The sequence below is a fragment of the Panthera leo genome, chromosome B4 (genome assembly GCF_018350215.1).
Source record: "Panthera leo isolate Ple1 chromosome B4, P.leo_Ple1_pat1.1, whole genome shotgun sequence".
In the NCBI taxonomy this organism is placed as follows: Eukaryota; Metazoa; Chordata; class Mammalia; order Carnivora; family Felidae; genus Panthera; species Panthera leo.
The window spans coordinates 125,800,434-125,824,500 of NC_056685.1; the positions used below are offsets into that span (position 1 = coordinate 125,800,434).

Genomic DNA, 24,067 nt, shown 5'->3' on the forward strand with positions numbered 1-24,067 from the left:
TGTGCTGTGTGTGTACCCTGCCCCTCTCCAGCTCAAACTGGAAAGTTATTGCATTTTCCTGTTTCTTATAAATAAAACAGACATTCGTGCATGTCTTTGGCAATGTTCACTTTCTCTGTTCACTATTGTTTCATTTTGATTTAATTATTCAATTATCGCCCCATTTTTATTCTAAATTAATATATAAATCTTTACTTGAATTTCCCAAATAATAGTAAAGACTTTTAAAAGTCTCAGCTCATTACATCCTTTTGATAAACCCTGATGTTGAAGAGAAAACTAGATGTCAAACCTACATATAGGCATATTATTTTAATCATAAAAACAAGCCTCCTTCAAGATAGTACTGTTGGCTGAGATCTTTAATTATAGGTCTTGTTCTTGGAAGTGTACAATTTTAGCTCTTACTATGTACCAACATCTTATTTACTAAAACAACACCATAATACGTATTATCCCCATTTTAAACATAATGAAACTAAAGCTCAGAAAAATCAAGTAACTTCCTAGATCTCGCAGGTAAAAAATACAGCAAAGTGAAGACTGACTCTGGAAGTCATATTCTTTATTATAGCATGTAGCCTTTTACTAAAGTATATGGTAATGCATTGTAGTTATGATGTTAAATAACATTTATTGGGTATTTATTTTATCTGAGAACAGCACATGCACACTGTCTCATTTAATTCCCCCAACAACCCTATGAGTAGGTACCATCATACCCATGTTACAGATAAGGAAATTTAAAAACATGACCAATTTATTAAAAATCACACAAATAAGTGGCACCTAGGAATTAAGCCCAGAACTTTAATGGCCTATGTGGACATAAAACTCTGTGTTTAGCATATAGTGCTTTGAAGATGTTGCACTTCGTATATATGTTTGTAAGTACATATTCAACATATTTGACAGCATCTTTGTACCTGTGGAAGAAAAAGAAATATATCAGACAAATCCTGCCCGCCCAAAACTGATGAAAGAGATAAGAACTCTCCATAAATATAATTCAAGGTCAGAGGTGTTAAGTGCTATAAAAGTGGTAGAGATAGAAGAGGTTATTTCTAAGCTTACAAAGATGACATTTGCCTTGAAGAAACAAATTATTTCGGAAGGTCAGGGTTTAAGAAGACATGCTATGTACAGGAAGTAACATGAGAAAAGGCACATATGTTCACATAGATAGTAGAGAGTAGGTTTCTCAGCCCAGATCAAGGATAATGTGACAGTAAATTGAGTGTGAGTTTTAGAAAGGTGGATATATGTTGGAGGAGGATCTGACCCCTTCCTAGATAATGAGTTTAGATTTATTTTATTTGAGGTGTCCACTGTGGGGCGATTAAAGAGAAAGGTCTACCAAGCAGTATCATTTTCTTTTTGCTGCCAGCTTTAGAAAATGGGTTCCCTATCTCCAGAATGATTAAGACCTCTGTCAACCAAGTTGTCCAGGTTAGAAATCTGAGACATTCCTTGTCTCCTCTTTCTTCTCCACCCTGATGACCACTCCACCAATCATCCAGTCAGTTCTACTTCCTTAAAATCTCTTAGCTTTCCCTTTTTTTTTTTTTTTTTTTTAAGTCGGCTCAATGCCCAATGTGGGGCTTGAACTCATGACCCCAAGATCAGGAGTCACATGCTGTACCAACTGAGCCAGCCAGATGCCCCTCACAGTCTCTTAGCTTTCTACTTCTCTGCTTAGTTCACATAACCATCATTTCTCATCTCATTAACTTTTTCTGGTTCTGTCCCATTTCTTGTGCATTCTCCATGTTACCATCAGAATGATAATTTCTTTTTTTTAATATGAAATTTATTGTCAAATTGGTTTCCATACAACACCCAGTGCTCATCCCAAAAGGTGCCCTCCTCAATACCCATCACCCACCCTCCCCTCCCTCCCACCCCCCATCAACCCTCAGTTTGTTCTCAGTTTTTAACAGTCTCTTATTAACCTCTTTTTTTTCTTCCCCTCCCCCATGGACTTCTGTTAAGTTTCTCAGGATCCACATAAGAGTGAAAACATATGGTATCTGTCTTTCTCTGTATGACTTATTTCACTTAGCATAACACTCTCCAGTTCCATCCACGTTGCTACAAAAGGCCATATTTCATTCTTTCTCATTGCCATGTAGTATTCCATTGTGTGTGTAAACCACAATTTCTTTATCCATTCATCAGTTGATGGCCATTTAGGCTCTTTCCATAATTTGGCCATTGTTGAGAGTGCTGCTATAAACATTGGGGTACAAAGCTTCTGCACAGCAAAGGAAATAGTCAACAAAACTAAAAGGCAACCAATAGAATGGGAAAAGATATTTGCAAATGACATATCAGACAAAGGGCTAGTATCCAAAATCTATAAAGAGCTCACCAAACTCCACACCCGAAAAACAAATAATCCAGTGAAGAAATGGGCAGAAAACATGAATAGACACTTCTCTAAAGTAGACATCCAGATGGCCAACAGGTACATGAAAAGATGCTCAACATCACTCCTCATCAGAGAAATACAAATCAAAACCACACTCAGATATCGCCTCACCCCAGTCAGAGTGGCTAAAATGAACAAATCAGGAGACTATAGATGCTGGAGAGGATGTAGAGAAACGGGAACCCTCTTGCACTGTTGGTGGGAATGCAAACTGGTGCAGCCACTCTGGAAAACAGTGTAGAGGTTCCTCAAAAAATTAAAACTAGACCTACCCTATGACCCAGAAATAGCACTGCTAGGAATTTATCCAAGGGATACAGGAGTGCTGATGCATAGCGGCCCTTGTACCCCAATGTTTATAGCAGAATGATAATTTCAAAGCACAATCTAATGTCATCCCCCTGCTTAATACCTTGTAATAAGTTCCCCATTTCCTTCTGGATTAATTCCAACTCTTTATTCTCTTCATCATACAGACATGGACTAGTATATCCTCTCTTTAAAAAAAAAAAAAGGAAAAGAAAAATAAACGACCTCTCTTTATCTTATAGTTGCTCTTATTACCATTCAATTTCTGTTTCTTTTTTTTTTTTTAATATATGAAATTTATTGTCAAATTGGTTTCCATACAACACCCAGTGCTCATCCCAAAAGGTGCCCTCCTCAATACCCATCACCCACCCTCCCCTCCCTCCCACCCCCCATCAACCCTCAGTTTGTTCTCAGTTTTTAACAGTCTCTTATGCTTTGGCTCCCTCCCACTCTAACCTCTTTTTTTTTTTTTTCCTTCCCCTCCCCCATGGGTTTCTGTTAAGTTTCTCAGGATCCACATAAGAGTGAAACCATATGGTATCTGTCTTTCTCTGTATGGCTTATTTCACTTAGCATCACACTCTCCAGTTCCATCCACGTTGCTACAAAAGGCCATATTTCATTCTTTCTCATTGCCACGTAGTATTCCATTGTGTATATAAACCACAATTTCTTTATCCATTCATCAGTTGATGGACATTTAGGCTCTTTCCATAATTTGGCTATTGTTGAGAGTGCTGCTATAAACATTGGGGTACAAGTGCCCCTAGGCATCAGTACTCCTGTATCCCTTGGATAAATTCCTAGCAGTGCTATTGCTGGGTCATAGGGTAGGTCTAGTTTTAATTTTCTGAGGAATCTCCACACTGCTTTCCAGAGTGGCTGCACCAATTTGCATTCCCACCAACAGTGCAAGAGGGTTCCCATTTCTCCACATCCTCTCCAGCATCTATAGTCTCCTGATTTGTTCATTTTGGCCACTCTGACTGGCGTGAGGTGATATCTGAGTGTGGTTTTGATTTGTATTTCCCTGATATCTCTGTTTCTTTATAGTCACATCTTGAAAGGTATGTACGTCTGTCTGCACATTCTCATTTCCCAAATACTATGTAGAAACTGCTTTTATCAAGGTCACTGGTGATCTAGCATTGCCAAATCCTTATACTACTTGATCTTTCATCAGCATTGGAAACAGTTGACTACTCCCTCTATAAAATATTTTCTTTCCTGTATTGTCTTCCAGAGCACCACACTCCTAAATTTCCTCTTGCTTCCAGCTGTAACTCTTAATCTCTTTTATCAAGTTCTCCTCCTCCCAGCCTCTAAGTGGTGGCATTTTTCATGGCTCTATCATCTTCCTTCTATTTTCTATGTATTTTACTGTAGGCAATCTATTCCTATAGCTCCAAGCACCTTTACTCATAGAGAAGATGTAGCCCTGATGGCTGCTTAGGGCTTCAGCCACATATTCAACTTTGTACTTGACATCTCTGTGGGCATTGCAAACTTAATGTGTCTATACATAATTTTCCCCAAAACCGTTTGTCAAAAATACATATCAAATCCATCTACCTTTCTCTCTCTCTGCTGCTTCCATTCTAGTTGAAGCTGTATTTGTTCCCTTCCAATCCATTTTCCACACAGCAGCCAGTGTGGTTTTCTTTTCTTTTTTCTTCTTATGTTTATTTTTGAAAGAGAGAACGAGCTGGGGAGGGGCAGGGAGAGAGGGGGACAGAGGATCCCAAGCAGGCTCGGCGCTGACAGCAGAGAGACCTGATGTGGGGCTCGAACCCTCGACCGGTGAGATCATGACCGGAGCCAAAGTCTGACACCTAACTGACTGAGCCCCCCAGATGCCCCAGGCAGTGTGATTTTCTAAAAAGTTTTAATTGGGTTGTATGTCTCCTTTGCTTAAACTCCTTTAGTGACTTTTCATAGCATTTAAAGTCTAATCTCCTTATCATGGACTGTAAACCTCCACGTGGTCTGGTGCCAGGTTATTCTCCAGTTACATCTCAGAGCACTGCCACTAACATCACCCACCCTGGCTTTCAAGACCTTAAACACACCAGACTCTGCCAGCAGTGCTCTTTCTTTGCACATTTAGCACCTTCTCACCATCAGAACTTGGCTTAAATACCACTTTAAAATGGATCCTTTCTCCAGTGATTTTCTATCATACCATCCTGTTCATTTCTCTTATAACACTTTAATTTTTTGTTTGTGTTCCCCATTAGACTGTCATCCCCATAACACATAATAGAATAATGTTTGTTTTGCTCACCACTGTACACCTCTCACATTACACAGTGCCTTGAATATAGTGGGCATTCAAGTACTGTTAAATGATTGAATGGAAATTGAATGTGTACATTTCACATCTCGCCTTAGATGTCACTTCCTTAAGAAATCTTTCCCTGAGTTGGTCTGTATCCCTCCCATAAGTTGGATTAGGTGCCTTAGATTTGTATTACCATAGTTTTTTACACTTAAATCAGTGATTCTCACTGGGAAGTGATTTTATTCCCCAAGAGACATTTGGCAGTTTCTGGAGACACTTTATATATGTATATATATATGTGTGTGTGTGTGTATGTGTGTGTGTATATATACATATATATATACATATGTGTGTGTGTGTATATATATATATATATATATATAATTGTCAAATTGGCTTCCATACAACACCCAATGCTCATCCCAACAAGTGTCCTCCTCATTGCCCATCACCCACTTTCCCCTCTCCCCTATTCCCCATCAACCCTCAGTTTGTTCTCTGTATTTAAGAGTCTTTTATGGTTTGCCTCCCTCCCTCTCTGTTTATAACTTTTCTTTTTCTCCCTTCCCTTCCCCCATGGTCTTCTGTTAAGTTTCTCAAGATCCACATATGAGTGAAAACATATGGTATCTGTCTTTCTCTGCCTGACTTATTTCACTCAGCATAATACCCTCCAGTTCCGTCCACGTTGCTGCAAATGGCAGGATTTCATTCTTTCTCATTGCCAAGTAGTATTCCATTGTATATATAAACCACATCTTCTTTTTTTTTTTTAATTTTTTTTTAAAGTTTTTTTTTTTTTTTTAATTTATTTTTGAGACAGAGAGAGACAGAGCATGAACAGGGGAGGGTCAGAGAGAGGGAGACACAGAATCCGAAACAGGCTCCAGGCTGTGAGCTGTCAGCACAGAGCCCAACGCGGGGCTCGAACTCATGGACCGCGAGATCATGACCTGAGCCGAAGTCGGCCGCTTAATCGACTGAGCCACCCAGGTGCCCCAAACCACATCTTCTTTATCCATTCATCAGTTGATGGACATTTAGGCTCTTTCCATATTTTGGCTATTGTTGAAAGCACCGCTATAAACATTGGGGTACAAGTACCCCTATGCATCAGCACTCCTATATTCCTTGGGTAAATTTCTAGCAGTGCTATTGCTGGGTCATAGGGTAGATCTATTTTTAATTTTTTGAGGAACCTCCACACTGTTTTTCAGAGTGGCTGCACCAGTTTGCATTCCCACCAACAGTGCAAGAGGGTTCCTGTTTCTCCACATCCTTGCCAGCATCTGTAGTCATAGAGACACTTTTGATTGCTGTATTAGGTAGTGGTAGTGAGGGGGTGTTACTGGTATCTAGTGGGTGGGGGCCAATGATGCTATTAAATTTCTTATACATATCCTGAGAGAATTATGTAGTCCAAAAGGTCAGTAGTGCTAAGGCTGAAAACTTCTGGCTTAGACCTATCAGAGCACTTATCACACTAATCCATGGCTTGTATTTCTTTGTAAATGCTCCCCCATTCGATTTTAATTTGCTTAGAAGCTTGCTATTGGCTACCCAGTACCAAGGATTTTACCTTGGATTTATTAGATACTTGGTGTCTTCTTGAATGAATGAATGAATGAATGAATGAATGAATAGGTAAACAAATGAATATATAAACCAGCCATAGCACAACTAGGCTAACTTGGACTAACTTTTAGTATTAGTTATAGAGAGTAGTTGCTTCGTCATTTAGGTGAAATATAACTTTTGTTACTTATGGAATGCTGGCATAAGAGGTTCTGTATGAGATATTGATGAGACATTGTATTTCAAAGGTGCATTTTATTTAAATTTAAAGCTAACCTGATGCAACAAAGGGACCCCAAGATAGAAGTGGTTTGAGGAATATTGGTGTTTTATTACCTTTTCAAGTGATAGTTCTGAGGTGATCCGATCTGGTTAGGTAGGTGAATAACTCTGCTCTGTAAATTTATTCAGTTGCCCTGTTTTCCTTCTGAGTTTCCAAGTCATGCTTCACTATCTCAGCATTGTCCTAGCATATACTGGGCTGCCACTTCCAAGTTCTGGGCTACAGAATAGGACAAGAAAGTAGAGAAAGAATGCTCACTGTCTTAAAGACCCAAACCCAGAAATGGCTTGCAACGTGTTCACGTACATTCCATTGGCAAGAGCTGAGTCATATGGTCATATGGCCTCAGAGCAGGTGAGGAATGTGTCATAGGTAGGCATTCGTGGGTCTTGCCACACTTCTGTTACTATATCTGAAGGGGAGAATGGATTTTGGTGGACACTGATAATAGTTTTTCAATATAGTGTTCAGCAATTAAACTAAATCTTAGATAAGCATGTTTATGAGACAGTCCCTCATTACCATGGGATCTGAGTTAGTTTTACTACTTTTGTTATATAGTTCAAGAAAATTTATACAGTATAAAATGCATTCTCTAGAACAGTGCTCCTTAAATTCCTTATGGTGAAGGGCCAAGGTTTTTGTTTGTTTGTTAATTTTTCCCTAATTTGCAGTAGACCAGTGCTTCCATAAAATACAATAAAAATGAAACATTAAAAGAGATAACCACATCCTTTAATAGTCACAGCAAAGTCGGATTACTATAAATGTTTCTAAATGCAAACTCAATTTTTTTATACCTATTTTCAGTTTGTGTACCTATCTCAATGCAGTCCAGTTACAGTTTGTGAACTGGCATCAATCTGTAGACACGTTTGAGTAGCACTTATATGTCGGGTTGCCAGAGTATAGGAAACTATTATGTCTGGATTTTTTTTTTAATTTTTTAAATGTTTATTTATTCTTGAGAGAGAGAGAGACAGAGTGTGAGTTGGGGAGGGGCAAAGAGAGGAGACAATCCAAAGTGGGCTCCGGGCTCTGAGCTGTCAGCACAGAGCCCAATGTGGGGCTCAAACTCACAAACTGTGAGATCATGACCTGAGCTGAAGTTGGATGCTTAACTGACTGAGCCACTCAGGTACCCCCTATTTTGTCTGTATTTTGAGCAAAGACTCTTTTTTATGTATAAAATTTGACTTTTAATTTCTTAATATTTTTAGAAATCACCTTTTAAAACAGTATATAAATCATGATAGATCATTTGAATGTTCATCTATGCTTTATAGCATGTTCTGCTTACTTCATAGCAAAAGCCAAAGCTGATCTTAGTTTTACAGATTCATAGTGAAGAGCTTATCATCCTGGAGCTGGAAGAAGGTTGCCTTAGGAACTCTTAATGCATGATATAGATGAAGAAAGAGGCCAAATAGAGTGACATACTCAAGATCATATTTTTAATAAATGAGAGAACGCTGTGGTACAATCATTGACATGAAGTGGAAATCACATTGGAGTCAGATAATCTGGATTAAGTCCTGGCCTTCTACTTCTTAGTTAAGTGTCCTTAGACAATAGTTTAGGTAAGTGTCTAGTGAGCATTTCTTACATTGAAGAACATATATAAGAAGTTTTTTGTACACTTACAAAACCACCCATTATGAAACCACTCCTTTTGATGCTAATAAGTCCACTGCTCTTTCTGGATTCTGCTATATTTCATGGTAGAGGCTTACTGAGAACAGAAGTCATTTAATATAACTGCATCTATTTAAAATTATTTATATAAGGATTCTGTAGCAATGTGGAAAAATGCTAATAATTAAATTAAAAATTAAAAAGTCAGGAAACAAAATATATACACGTTATGATTGTAATTCTGTGTTAAAGTAATATGCATATGTTACTGATAATCAAGTAGATTGACTAAGAATAAATACTTCTGTCTCCTGCATTATAAAATATACCCGCTAGGGGTGCCTGGGTGGCTCAGTCAGTTAAATGTCCAAGTCTTAATTTCAGCTCAGGTCATCATCACACAGTTGTGAGTCCTGCATCGGGCTCCATGCTGGGCATGGCCCCTACCCAGCTTGTGCTCGCTCACTTTCTCAAAAAGAAATTAAAAAATTATACACACACACATTAGCTGGTGTAATTATGACTGTTTTTCTATTTTCTTTAATAGTTTGGTGTGTTTTACATTTTCTTTTTTTTCCCTTTTTTTTTTTTTAACATTTATTTATTTTTGAGAGACAGAGCATGACCAGGGGAGGAGCAGAGAGAGAGGGAGACACAGAATCCAAAGCAGGCTCCAGGCTCTGAGCTGTCAGCACAGAGCCCGATGTGGGGTTTGAACCCACGAACCATGAGATCATAATCTGAGCTGAAGTTAGACACTTAACCAACTGAGCCATCCAGGCTCCCTGGTGCATTTTACATTTTAAAGAACATATATATTTAAGTTATTTAACCTCTTCAGAAAAAAAGAACTTCATATGAAGACATCTAAGTTCTGCTCATATAAAGAGACATTTTTACCCAATGAGACAAACCATCTTACTAGTCCAATCACACGAATAGCCTTTACTACTTCTCTTTCCTTCTTAGAAAGGAGAAGTGTCCAGATAACATTAATAGACTTCTACTAATCCTTTAGATTTGAAGAACTTAATCTAATCAGTTTATATTTTGGGTGCTAACTTGTGTGCTAGTTGCTCTACTGAGGGCTACAAGGATTATGAAGAATATGAATAATAATAATCACCATTTACAGAGTACTTATTATGTCCCAGAGTCTATTTCACAATAGCCCTATGAGATATAGATGATACTATTCCCTTTTTACACATGGGACAGTGAGGCTCAAAGAAGTTAAATAGCATGTCTGAATTACACAGCAGCAAAGCCTAGTAATATACCCAACTCTAATTCAGAAACCACTACAATTTATATTTTCTTCTGTCTTGAAAAAAAAAAAGTGTCCTTTCTGCCATCAGAGAGCTTTTAGTAGTAACAGGAAGAATGTACAGAGCACCAAATGATTGCTATAAGATATGGTTTGGGTATTCCTTGGAGAGAAAGAATGTTGGGAGCTGAAGTGGTTAGGAGAAATTTTATATCAAAAGTGAATATTAGCGGCACCTGGGTGGCTCTGTCAGTTAAGCGTGAATTCTTTATTTCTGCTTCGGTCATGATCTGACAGTTCGGTTCGTGAGATCAAGCCCCAGGGTGGGCTCTGTGCTGACAGTGTGGAGCCTGCTGCTCCGTATTCTTTCCCTCTCTCTCTCTGCCCCTCTCCCTGCTCATGTGTGTGCACGCTCTCTCTCTCTCACTTTCTCTCTCTCTCTCACTTTCTCTCTCTCTCTCACTCAAAATAAATATTTTTCTTAAAAGTGAATTCTGAGGTTAGCTTTGAAGAATGGTTAAAACTTGAATAGTCAAAGAGGAAGAAGAACTGATGCATGTAGAGGGGAAGCAGTAAGAAAGCAGAAGAGCTCAGTGTGAGATAATTTGGATAGGAATATAGCTAAAGAGGAGGGTTTGATAGAAGCACAGTATGAAAGAGAAGCCTGAAAAAGTAGGTTGGAGATCTTAATTGCTAAACTGAGGACTCTGAGATTTTATTTTATAATAATATATAAACCTATACTGAATACTTACACATTCTAGGCACTATTCTAAGAGCTATACATGTGGGATATCATTTAGCTCTTACAGTAAATGAGGCCCAGAGAGGCCAAGTAAGTTGCCACAGTCACACTGTTAGAAGATGGTAGAAGAGCCAAGGTTTGAATACAAGGAGTTTAAATCCAGAACCTTTGCCTTCATCACAGTACTGCTGTGGTTCTAGAGTCCATGGTAAGTTGAACAAGTTTCAAGCCCAGGACCATTGACCTTAAACAAGTAATATATTTCACATGTGGAGTAGTTGTGTTTTTTTTTAATTAATTTATTTTATTTTATTTATTTATTTTTTCAATATATGAAGTTTATTGTCAAATTGGTTTCCATACAACATCCAGTGCTCATCCCAAAAGGTGCCCTCCTCAGTACCCATCACCCATCCTCCCCTCCCTCCCACCCCCCATCAACCCTCAGTTTGTTCTCAGTTTTTTAAGAGTAGTTTTTAATATTTAAGATAAGAAAGGTAATGTGACCAGACAGTGACACCCTATTCATCTTGAGGATAATCAAAGAGAAGTTAAGGTATTTGTATTAATGGCTTTCAACTCAGCCTACTTTTCTATGCTTATCTGGTCCATTGCTCTCACTTAACCCCAGTCCTCTAACATCCAAGTTGTGTCAGTCCATTGTTAACCATAGTTCAGTGGTTCACAGAGTGTAGCTTCTGAATTGGCAGCAGCAACTAGGAACTTGTTAAAAGTCCCAATTTTGGAACCTCACTCAAGACCAACTGAATCAGAACCTCTGAGGGTGAAGTATAACAATGTATTTTAACAATCCCTTTAGCTGATTATGATCCATGATGAAGTTTGACAACCATTGCTGTAGTAGACTTTGGGATTTCAGTTCAGGAGCAAATTACTAAAATTTTTTGGTGGTACTGATAGTAACATTGGGGAACTATTTGGGATCTTACTCTTGAGTGTCTGCTCCTGCGTCCACAGTGTAACTTTATAGAAATAGCCATGGCTTGCTAAGCTAGTAAGCATTTTAAAAGGGCTTTTTCTCAGACTCTTTGATTCTTAGTAATTATATTTTGTAAGCATACCTCAACTTTGCTTTCTGACTTTCATTCGTTACCGAGAACCCAAACTCTAAGTGAAAGTTGTTAAATCAGAAAATATTTCCATTAATTTTGATAGAAAAAAAAATTGTGTTTTGTAATTATCTAAGGTACCAAAATAATTTGAGATTGAAAAATATATATCAGTTGAACAATGAAAACAATTTTGAAAGTAAATAAAATAGTAAATAAAAATAGTCTATACCTAACCTCTAATATAATGACAGTTTATTGTACCTGCAAAAAGAGGAAGAGAAGACTTGATAGTAAGTGGTGGCTGGTGGAGGAGGAATACAAAGGAGTCATTCTTTGGAAGATGCTGGAGAGTCAGGTAGTAGTAGTTTTAAGGTTAGATATTTGTGGTTATCTTGCACTTAAAAATAGGTATAGCACACCTGATCCAGCCACAGGGCTACAGAAAACATGGCCTATTCTCTAGGAGCCTGGAGAAGGAGTGAGATGCTCCAATAACTTACTCTATACAAAAGCAAAAATTAAGATCTTGTTGGAAGCACAAATATCAAAAGAAGGAGTGACTAGGGAAGCTTATAGACCCCTCAGTCTTCAAACTAAAGCTGAGAAAAAGAGGGGGCTCCTGACTAGAGGGCATGGTAGCATGTCCTTTCATGCCACAGAAGGAACAGCAGGGAAGGAGCTCAAGACAGATGTCAAGGGACTGGGAATCATTTTGGAGCACTTGAGAAAAAGCGGGGAGTGTCTGTGACAGAGCAGTAGGAAAAGGATCACTAGGCTCATTCCAGATATGTCCTGTGGGCATCAAGGGGCTATAGAAAGTGTTTGAAGAGAGCAGAGCATGTTTTAGGAAGCATAAAATCAACTGAAAAAAAATAGTCACAGCATAGAAAAATACTGTTCGGGCAAAATAAAGGTGAAATACAAGAGCATCTTTGAAACACAGAAGGAGTGCATGCACTCAACAGATGGAGAAAGTGTAAAGAATGCTCCCTCTTCAATTCTCTAGCTTGGTGTACATATGCAAAGAAAATTTTTTTTTCTTTTTTTTTAATGTTTATTTATTTTGAGAGAGAGAGAGAGAGAGAGAGAGCGCATGAGTGGGGAAGGGTGGAGAGAGAGAGGGAGACACAAAATCAGAAGCAGGCTCCAGGCTCTGAGCTGTCAGCACAGAGCCCGACATGGTCTAACTCACAGGCTGAGAGATCATGACCTGAGCCAAAGTCAGATGCTTAACCAACTGAGCCATCCATGTGCCCCCAAAGCAAAATTTTTCTGATTCATCCAAATATACCTGATTTATTAATTTGGTCTTCATAATATTCTCTGAATAGAAATGATTATATTGAGTACAGCAATAGGTGTGTTTATAAAATATCACTTTTGTTGTATTTTGGGTAGGTCTTTGATTTTATTTTTTGAATTATAGTAAAAAAAAAAGGCAGAGAAGAAAGAGTCATGATCCAAAAAGTGGCTTGATTTTCAAGATACATTATGATTATAATAAAAAGCCACCTAACAGTCATTACGTGAGGCATGTCTATAATGAGAAATGGCATATTTAAGAACAAATATAACCAAAAACTGTGCTTTAAAATTAGAACTCTTGTCTTTGGTTGCCAGTTGATCTCCAGGAAACCTGTAAATGAAGTCTTTTTTTTTTTTTTTTTTTAATGTTTGTTTATTTTTGAAAGAGCATGAACAGGAGAGGAGCAAGGAGAGAGGGTGACAGAGGATTCGAAGAGGGCTCTGCTGACTGCAGAGAGCCTGATGCAGGGCTCAGATTCACAAACCATGAGATCATGAGCTGAGCTGAAGTCAGACTGACTCAGTCAGACTGACTGAGCTACTCAGGTGCCCCAGAAGTAGTTTTTAACTATAAATTTTGTAGGCTTTCTAATTTCTTTCATGTAGCCTTTTTATGTCCCAGTGTTCTAGTCCATTTGATCTATAGCCTTGTCTCTTCCTATTTGTATTCATGCTTTGTTCTTTTTCTTTCTTGAGTCTGAAGGTAGAGCAAGAAAGGAATCATATTGTCTATAGATTTGGGGGGGATTTTTTTGTTGCTGTTGTTATTTTTGGTTTAGAAGGTTAGGAGGTAAAGATGTCTATTTTACTAGATATGTAGAACTCCAAATTCACATATATAATTTTTTATAACACCTTATTTATTATGTGTTTCTTAAACAGGAATGTAGATGAGTTCTCTCTTGAATAAAGTTATGTGGGTGCAAAGATTATCTGACTTCACCCCCAGAAATATACCACATAGGAAACAGTATGTTGAATTGGTTTTGTTTTGGTTTTTTTGTTTTGTTTTTTATCTTGGATATGAAAGATCAGAAATTAGAGAAAAATTGCCTTGTTTTTTGTATTTTTATAATGGGCACATTACACTTATCCCCACTGCCCAAACTTACGTTCATTTTAAAACAAAATGCTTTGGGGCGCCTGGATGTCTCAGTCCATTGGCTAAGCATCTGACTCTTGGTTTCGGCTCAGATCATGATCTCATGGTTCATAAATTTGAGCCCTACATCAGGCTCTGTGCTGACAGCACAGAGCCTGCTTGGGATTCTTTCTCTCCCTCTCTCTCTGCCCCTCTCCTGCTCGCTCACTCTCTCAAATAAATAAACTTCAAAAAAAATTTTTAAGTGCTTTAATGATGATAGTAAGACATTAAATGAAAGTCCTTTCTAGTCATCAGGGATGGCAGGTAGAATTGACATTATTATCAAATTTTTTTCAGCTTGTCAAGTTAATTTCCTTCCCACCTCCATCTAGAGAAAATAGTACAGTTGACCCTTGAACAACGTGGGGGTTATGGGTGCCAACCCCCTGCACAGTCAAAAAAAATTCTGTGTATATGGGGCACCTGGGTGGCTCAGTTGGTGAAGCGTCCGAGCTCAGTTCGGGGTCATGATCTCACGGCTTGTGGGTTTGAGCCCCACGTCGGACTTTGTGCTGACAGCTCAGAGCCTAGAGCCTGCTTTGGATTCTGTGTCTCCCTCTCTCTCTGCCCCTCCCTGCTTGTGTTCTGTCTCTCAAAAATAAATAAATGTTAAAAAAAAAACTTTTTTTTTAATTCTGTGTATAATTTCTGACTCTCCAGAAATTTAACTTACTAAGAGCCTACTGTTGACCAGAAGCCTTACAAATAACCTCAACAGTCAATTAACGCATATTTTGTATGTTATGTATTATTGGATTTATACTTTTACAGTAAAGTAAGCCAGAGAAAAGTGTTAAAATCACAAGGAAGAGAAAATACATTTATAGTACTATACTGTATTTATTGAAAAAGATCCATGTATAAGTGGACCTGTGCAGTTCAGATCCATGTTGTTCAAGGGTCAACTGTACATTTAAAGTTGACATTGCCATAGCTGTACTACTAGGATGTACCTGAGAAGGTACACACAGCTTGGGATTCCTGCCAAGATCATAATGCTTGACCCATGAATAGCCTCTTTTTAAAGAGTTAAAGTCTGATGCTAGGTTGATACAAACTTTGTAAAATCTTACATCAGTCCTAGTTGGTGCTGTTGTTTTTATAAAATGCAACAGGTACAGAAATGGTCAGTAGTAAAATAGTTATACCTACTTGTTCCACATATAAGACATGAGCTTGAGAGACCCAGACCTGCAGTTTATGGAGAAGAAAGCTAGACATTGAATTTTGAGAGATGAACAGTGGTTCTTAAATTTAGCAATGATAGGAATAATTATTTTTCAAAAAATGCAAGATAGATAATATGTACTCTGGGTCCATCAGCTATGATTCAGACTAATTGCCTTCTATCCTGGTATTATATGTAGTCTGATATTAAAAATCTGTTGAGAACAAAGCTATATAAAACTTGACCGATTCACTCTGGCCCTGTACAACTAATTCAGTCTCTCTAGCCTTCAATTTCCATATCTGTAAGTGAAAGAAGTGCAGCAAATATAAGGTCTCTTTTTTTTTTTTTTTTTTTTTTTTTTAATTTTTTTTTTGAATGTTTATTTTTGAGAGAGGGAGAGAGAGACAGAGACAGAGGACAAGTGGGGGAGGGACAGAGAGAGAAGGAGACACAGAATCCGAAGCGGGCTCCAGGCTCTGAGCCGTCAGCACAGAGCCCGACGCGGGGCTCGAACTCACCAGCCGTTGAGATCATGACCTGAGCCGAAGCCACCCAGGCGCCCCTAAGGTCTCTTTCACTTCTAACATTCTGTGACTTAAAAAATTAAAAATCGAGGCGCCTGGTGGCTCAGTCAGTTGAGCGTCCGACTTCGGCTCAGGTCATGATCTCAACAGCTGGTGAGTTCGAGCCCCGCGTCGGGCTCTGTGCTGACGGCTCAGAGCCTGGAGCCTGCTTCGGATTCTGTGTCTCCTTCTCTTTCTGCCCCTCCCCCACTTGTGCTCTGTCTCTCTGTCTCTCAAAAATAAATAAATGTAAAAAAAAAATGTTTTTTAAAGTAAAAATCTTTTCTAGCCAGAACCTGACTGCTATTACATACATTGGTAGAGAAGTATTCTGTTTTAAATCATTTAAGCCAAATAATGACTTTTCATACTCATTCCTGTTTTTCAGAAACTCTGTGAAGGTATATTTAAAGTCCTTGTAAAGGACATCCCAACAACATGTCAAGTGTCTTGCCTGGAAGTTCTCCGCATTCTCTCCAGAGACAAAAAAGTTTTAGTTCCTGTAACAACCAAGGAAAATATGCAGATACTGCTGCGACTAGCCAAGCTAAATGAGTCGGATGATTCTTTGGAGAAGGTGTCCGAGTTCCCAGTTATTGTGGAGTCATTAAAATGTCTGTGTAACATAGTGTTCAACAGTCAAATGGCACAGCAGCTCAGCCTGGAACTTAACCTTGCTGCAAAGCTCTGTAACCTCCTGAGAAAGTGCAAGGACCGAAAGTTTATCAGTGACATTAAATGCTTTGACTTGCGCTTGCTCTTCCTCCTGTCACTTTTGCACACCGACATCAGGTCACAATTGCGCTATGAGCTTCAGGGACTAGCGCTGCTAACCCAGATCTTGGAAAGTGCCTTTAGCATCAAGTGGACCGATGAGTATGAATCGGCCATAGACCGTAATGGACCTCCTCTCTCACCTCAGGAGACAGACTGTGCCATCGAGGCCCTCAAAGCTCTCTTCAATGTGACAGTAGACAGTTGGAAGGCACATAAAGAGGTAAGGTTGAGAAGAATATTCTTATCTACCTATTATTTAATTGGTCCGGGGCATCCCTAGAGCTGCCTGTAAGGTTTTAGTTGACATTTGTGTAACACTTACTAGAAAAATAGGATGAAGATGAAAAAACAAATATTTTATTTTACTTGTTTTTTATAGATTTAAAAAAATTTAATTCCAATATAGTTAATATGGATTATTATTTTGTAAGATGCCAAATATAGTTCCTTTTCTGAGTTGTACCATCACATGTCTTTTTTTTAATGCCTTTTTGAGGAATAAGGTTTAAATGATAATATTTGAAGGGAAATAAAACAATGTATTTCATAAAGTTACAGGCATTTATGATGACTGCCATCTTGAAGAAAAGATAAGATAATCAGGCCAGTTAAAACTGATCAATCAGAATTGATGTCTGCTCAGTAGAGTAAAAGATGCTGTATCACCTATCATCCCAATCTCCTAGAGTGTTATAGTATTAGATAACTATCAGAAATGTAGGACTACAACTAGATATCCAGGCTTGTACACAGTCCTAGAAAACAAATGTAATTACACTAATGTGTGAGAAAGGTTTTTTTCTAGACTAAGATCCTTTTCTGTGGCTTGGACCATACAGCAGCCCAAAAGTGAGGCAGATTTGATAGTTTATATCTAAGTACCCACAAGAACAATATGCTAAACAAGAAAGTTAATTTAAGGAAGAAGACAATTGTAAATGAAGTAGACAAACTTTTTTCCTTGCTTCTAGAATCTCAACATTTCACGTTTACCCTATTTAACCTTAAATAATGAGTGAAATTGAGCCCCTGCTTTAAAAAGAAAGAAAAGAAAAGAAGAAAGAAATGCAGTATGTTGGTGCCAGAGCAAATTATCTTTTCTGACAATTGACTTTAGGACCTAGGGCTAACATTTTGCTGTGTCCATTTGAAACATTTCTCACCATGAATATAGATCTGTTTTTGCCAGCAACCTACTTTGAGAAGATTATCTCAGTGCAGTGCTATAGTGGGAGAATGCAGGCATCTGAGTTTTCAAGTGCAAATAGGTCTATATTTTGAAACCAAATATTTGAAGATCAGTCCTAACAGCTGTTTTAGATGACTGTAGTATGGTCAGTTTTTCCTGAGACTTGGCAGGAAAACATGTGGAAAGCCCACATGCTCCATTTATGCTTTGAAACCAAATATTTGGAAGTATTTAAAATATTATGTCTCTATGCTTATTTGGTACCTTCTATGGTTATTTTTCTTACACTGTTTGTTTTGGTGTTTTTAAGTTCTCCATTTAGTTGCAAGAGCTCTTCTGAGACTGTTGGTTTTTCATTGTTGGGAGGCCCTGTTATTTAAATTGTGCCCAAAATAGTAGTTCACACTGTTCAGATTCCCAACAAAAGGGTGTACAAGTCAATGACTGCTTATCAGTATATGTATGGAATGACATGTGACATGTATCAGTAAATTGAGATTCGCCCTCATGAGTGTGCTTCAGTTAGAAGCAATAGTGGGGCTGGAAGAAGCCTTAGAAGATTTAAAGCAGCAAATACTCATTCTGTGGCATAGAAAGTTTATTTTCCGAAAGATAAATGAGAAAGGATCAGTAGTCCTGAAGCAGGCTTCTCAGCAGATAAAGGGCTTCTTGTGAGTTGTGGTTCAGTAGATGAAGCCGTTATAAAATGTGCCCAGTTAATGTTAGTCTGGGCTATTACTGAAGTTATCAGAAATTTAAACAGTAGTGAAAGTAGGATCTTGCCAACCCATTTAGGCGGGAGTGTGGGAAAGGTTATTTTTAAACCAGTTGAATCTCTGTGGGTCTCCAAATTCAAATTTTAGCAAACATTTAGTCAATCATTCAGTTAGTCAATAAATATTTATGGCCAATTACAGGGTATCATGCTGGCATGTGTAATATGTTGGCAAATAATAGACCTAGTCTCTGCCTTCAGTTTTGTTGGTGAGACAGGTAGTAAGTAAACAAATATATAATTCAAATTGTGTTAAGTGCTAAGAGAGAAACAGTGCGTTCATGATTGAAAATACTTAGCACAGAGAAGACCATGAAGGTGTCTCCTGAGATAGGAAGACTGAGAATGATAAAGCTGTTTGAAGATTGGGGAGATGGATGTTTCCCTGAAATCAGAACATAGAGCACCTTTTAGGGAGGTACCCACAACTTAGCATAAAGAAAGTCTATAATAAAGTTGCAGAGAAACTTGCCAATAAGAGTCCATTTACTTAGATTTTTTTTAAAGTTTATTTATTTATTTTGAGAGATATGTGGGGGAGGGGCAGAGAGAGAGGAAGAGAGAATCCCAAGCAGACTCTGCACTGTCAGCACAGAGCCTGACACGAGGCTTGATCTGTGAGGTCGTGACCTGAGCCGAGATCAAGAGTTGGACACTTAACCGACTGAGCAACCCAGGTGCCCCCATTTACCTGGATTTTAATAATTACTTGATTGTCAGATGCATGGCATCTTTCTCCAATTGAGCAAGCACCTAAAGAATTGTTAGTACTTTAAATACCAACTGAAATAAAGGGATAATAAAAACTTACTTTTTACAGAAGAATCCAATTTTAAAATACAATGTTAAAAATAACTAATATTATTTTCTTTTAATCAAAATGCATGCTCATTGCAGTAGATCTAGAGGAAAATTGCATATGAGCAATAAGTACAAATCACCTATAAGCTTACCACTCAAAGATAAGCACTGTTTGTGTTTTGACGTGTATCTAACTATTCTTCATTGTAGAATATATAAATATAAACATGTATAATTTCTTTTTACAAAAATGCAATAATTTTATAATCTTTTTTTCCTCAGTAAATGTTCTTGAAGAGTAGTAGTTTTCAAAATGTTCCCTGAAGCCATAAAGTTCCTAGGGGTAGCCTCTGGTGATGAGTGGACAGTGTTCCAGGTTCCCCATCCTCACTTTCAAAAGAGTATCTTTGATTGTCGCTGTTGTTTTTTTCTATTTACATTTAGGTTGAAGGGCACCTGGGTGGCACAGTTGGTTGAGCACTCAGGTCATGATCCCAGGGTTGTGAGATCAAGCCCCATGCTCAGTGTGGAGTCTGCTTAGGATTCTCTCTCTCTCTCTTTCTCTCTTTCTCCCTCTCTCCCTCTCTCCCTCTCTCTCTCCCTCTGCTCCTCTTCCCCACTCGTGCTGTCTCTCTCTCTCTCTCTCTAAATAAAATGAAAAAAATTAAAAACAATTTTTTAAAATAAATTTAGGTTATAACTAGATATCATTTTGGGATAAAAAGAGTTCTGCAACCAAAAAATAATGTACCAGTTTATTTTCCTGTTAAAGATTGATAAATCCTTATGAAGGAATACCCTTCATAAGTAATTTTATATTTAATAGGTATATTTATACTTGAGTATTCCTTCATAAGGATTTATCAACCTTTAACAAATTCCCTATGTGTAGGCATTTAGATTGTTTGCAGTTGTTTACTATTGTAAATAGTAACACAGTGAATTTTCTTATTGTAAAATTTTGTAGATAAATTCCTAAAATTGTTGGGTCAAAGGATTTTTTTTAAAACCCTAAGGGTTGTTAATATGTATTGTCAAATTGACCTTCAGAAGATTAGTGCTAGTTAATACCTTTCCAAACCCTGGGGATTGCACCTTTAAAGATCTTTATGACCACAGCTCAACCGTTAGAGAAAATACAGATGTTTGGTTTTGGTTTTAACTGTTTTAGTAGGTATTTCTATCACTGTTCACTTACAATTCATTAAAAACAGAAAATTAATGACTAGGTTTTTCTTGAGGTTTAGCAGATTAGTGCCATTTGTTCATTTTAGGTTCATGTGTTAAATTCCTGCCTGCCTCCCTGCCTGCCGATACCATCAGGAATCTGAAGATTCCTTTCTATTCAGTAGTTGGCCTTATTTCCACACGGTGTCCATCTGTCTTCCTCACTTCCTTCCTCTTTCCCTCCCTTTCTCATTCTCTCCCTTTCCTAAAGATAGTATGTTTAAGAGGTCAAAAGACTCCTTTAGCAGGACCTGAAGTCAGTTCTAGAAAAGTTAAATGAAATGGTCTTGTCTTCCTCCTGCTTTAACACTTTTGCTAAATCTCTTTGTTGGAGGAAAGCATGTTATTCTGGAAATCCCTTACTTAGCACACTTTCCCTCTGCACTGCTTCCCAGGTCATCAGTGCAATGTAATGAGAAAACATAAGGACCAACAAACATGTTAGAGCCAGACACCCAAGTGCAAGCAGGGAAGTAGTACCACTATCTGTGTAGTCAAAGGATGTATTAGAGTGACAGAAAACAGTGAATGTCCATAGAAGTTAATTGGGAATGTCACACTGTCATAGAAGAGGTTAGTTCCATGATTATTTTAGAGACTTTTAAAGGAAATATGGGAAAAGGACATAATATTAATTTAAAAAGCTTCAAGCTATGTCATGTTTGTTTGTTTGTTTGTTTGTTTGTTTTGGGGTTGTTGGTTTTTTTGCTGAATCATTTTTGAGTAGACATTGAGTGCCCGGTATGTGCCAAATTCTATGTTGGGTATACAAAGATGCAAGATTAAGAAATCATCACTGCCTTCAAAGAACTAAAAGATTAACAGGAAAATCAGACACATAAACACAGATAAATATACGACTGTTTGTTACATTCTATTCTTCTCTATATTTTCTATATGTTTAAAAACAGGAAAGAATCACCTCAGTAATGCAGAGATGTTTCAAATGCCATATGTTCTAGATCTTTGAGGGTATGTCTGACCTCCCTGGGATAGTCTTTCTGCTAGCAACATACCCAGTACAGAGTAGACTTTCAGCAAATTTTTGTTTAATGAAAAATAAAATGTGATATACAGAAATACATAGGAGAAAAAGCCCAAAGTTAGCAGGGAGGGAGGAAAAATATATGGTACCTTTTAAATTTTCAAAGCTTTTAGAAAATTCTCTAGAAGTCTAAAACATTTAATAACATTATTTACAGTAGTAATTTCTAGCCTTTTTAGAGTTAACACTATCTATTTTATAACATTTATATCTCCCCTTGCAAATTAATTCAAAAAAGCATTGATTATTTTATGCCCATCACCATGTTAGATGCAAAAGATGCAGAGGTAAAATACATAATCTTTACCTGTAAAGAGACAGAGATTTTTAAATATACACAGTTTAGTAGGAAAAATAACCATGGTAGAGGTAAGCAAAAGGAATAGGGTAAGACATAGGATAAAATGCTACCTGAGATACAGCTGTATTTCTAGGTAAGCATGCATACATTTATATGTGTGCATGTGTGTATGTGTGTGTCTGTGTCTGAGTGTCTGTTTCACTTTTTATAGGATTGAAATTAAATTTTCACAGGACAGGTTTCCTAAACCTTCTTGAAGAAAACTAGAACTATCCTGGGGTAACAATACCAGATCAGGACTGGTTGGTGAGCAGTATTCTCCCTTCAGACTTTCTCAGGCATTGTTTACATCAGTTGACACTTTGAATGAAAAGATGTGAGGAAACTGACACCTTTACCAAATAAAAGTGAGATCTTCCACAGTTTGCACAGAAGGAAAAAGCAACAGGACCATAGTAGAATCTGTAATTAAGAAGTGAAGCCTGTATAGAGATCCCAAAGAATTTTCTGAGTTTTTATCTACCTTTTAATTGAGTGTTGTTATCTCATTTTGATTTCCACTATCACAACAAGCCTATTTGCTTTCTCTCTGTTCCTCCTCCCTTTGTCCTTGGTGACTTTTTTCTTCTCAATCTTTGGAGATAATATGATTTCAGAGGAGAGAATATTGATGTCTTAAAGATACCAAAATTAAGATGAAGCAAGTAAATTATAGTTATATAAACTGTATTTGTATAATGTTTTATAAAGAACAGTTATATTTAATCTTTCCAGCATCCTTGTGATACAGCAGCATTAACTACATTTAACACATGGAGACATGAAAGATCAGAGTGTTTAAATTACTTACAGAAAGTCACATAGCAGACTAATAGTATAGTATCCATTCTAACCTTTGTTAAATAAGACTTCTTAATGATAACACTCATTTAACCAATATTTATTGAGACATAGACTAATGGAATAGAATAAAGAGTCTCGAAATAAACCTACACATATATAGTCAACTGATTTATGATACAGGTAACACTGAAGTGCAGTGGGGGGAAAATGGGCTTTTTAATAAATTGCCCTGGATCAATTGAAAGGCTGTATGGAAGAAAAACGAATTTATTTTATTTTATTTTATTTTTAATGTTTATTTATTTTTGAGAGAGACAGAGCATGAGTGGGGGAGGGGCAGAGAGAGAGAGGGAGACAGAATCTGAAGCAGGCTCCAGACTCTGCGCTGTCAGCACAGAGCCTAATGCGGGGCTTGAACTCACAGACTGTGTGATCATGACCTGAGCTGAAGTCGGACGCTTAACCGACTGTGCCACCCAGGCATCCGGAAAAACAAATTTAAGTCCCTACCTTATACCATACATAGAACATTAATTTGAGATGGATAAGGACCTTAATATTAAAAAAGGTAAAATAATAAAGCTTTTAGAAGAAAACAGATTATATTCATGACTTTATCCTAAACAAGTCAAACATTTCTTAAGTAGCAAAGATTTCTAAAATAGGACAAAATAAAAACCAAATCTTAAAGCAAAAGTTGACAAATTGGTCTTCATTAAAATGAACTCATCAAGAGAAGAAAGTAAAAAAAGCAGGCCACCAAATGGGAGAAGATATTTGCAACACATCTATAAATAAAGGATTGTATCCCAAATACATTAAAATCTATACAAATCCATACAAATAAAGTCAGTCAACCCAGTAGGAAAATAGTCAAAAGGCTTGAACAGGCACTTCACAAAAGAGCTATCCAAATGACCAGTAGTTACATGAAAACTCCTTAGTTATCAGGGAAATGCATAATAAAACTATGAGACCACTGCACACCCACAAGAATGACTGAATTTTAAAAGACTGACAATACCAAGTGTTGACACAACCGTAGAACAACTAGTGAGAGTATAAATTGGTATAAACACTTTGAAACACTATTTGGCAGTATATTCTGAAGTCTGACATATGTATATGACCTGTGATGCAGCAAATGAAATGTAAGAAAGTACATTCACAGCAGTACTCTTCAATGTAGTCCCAAACTGGAAACAATCCAAGTGCCCATCAAGAGTAGGATGGATAAATAAATTGTGATATATTCATTGTATTTAGCAGTGCTTTCTTAACCAAATTGGTGAAGGATCAGATTTTTTGCCCTTGCTTTCAGAAT

General features: G+C 37.5%; 1 protein-coding gene across 5 annotated transcripts in view; it reads left to right on the forward strand.

Annotated features, from left to right (window-relative positions):
* RIC8B (RIC8 guanine nucleotide exchange factor B) overlaps window positions 1-24,067 on the forward strand; it is a 103,779-nt gene that overhangs the window by 25,637 nt on the left and 54,075 nt on the right. For all 5 annotated transcript variants that reach the window (XR_006205077.1, XR_006205078.1, XR_006205079.1 and 2 more), the window contains exon 3: window positions 16,174-16,782. Coding sequence is in view for 2 of the 5 variants with exons in the window: in XM_042947611.1 (XP_042803545.1) it covers window positions 16,174-16,782 (609 nt within the window). In the remaining 3 variants the exon portion in view is untranslated. The remainder of the gene's footprint in view (window positions 1-16,173; window positions 16,783-24,067) is intronic.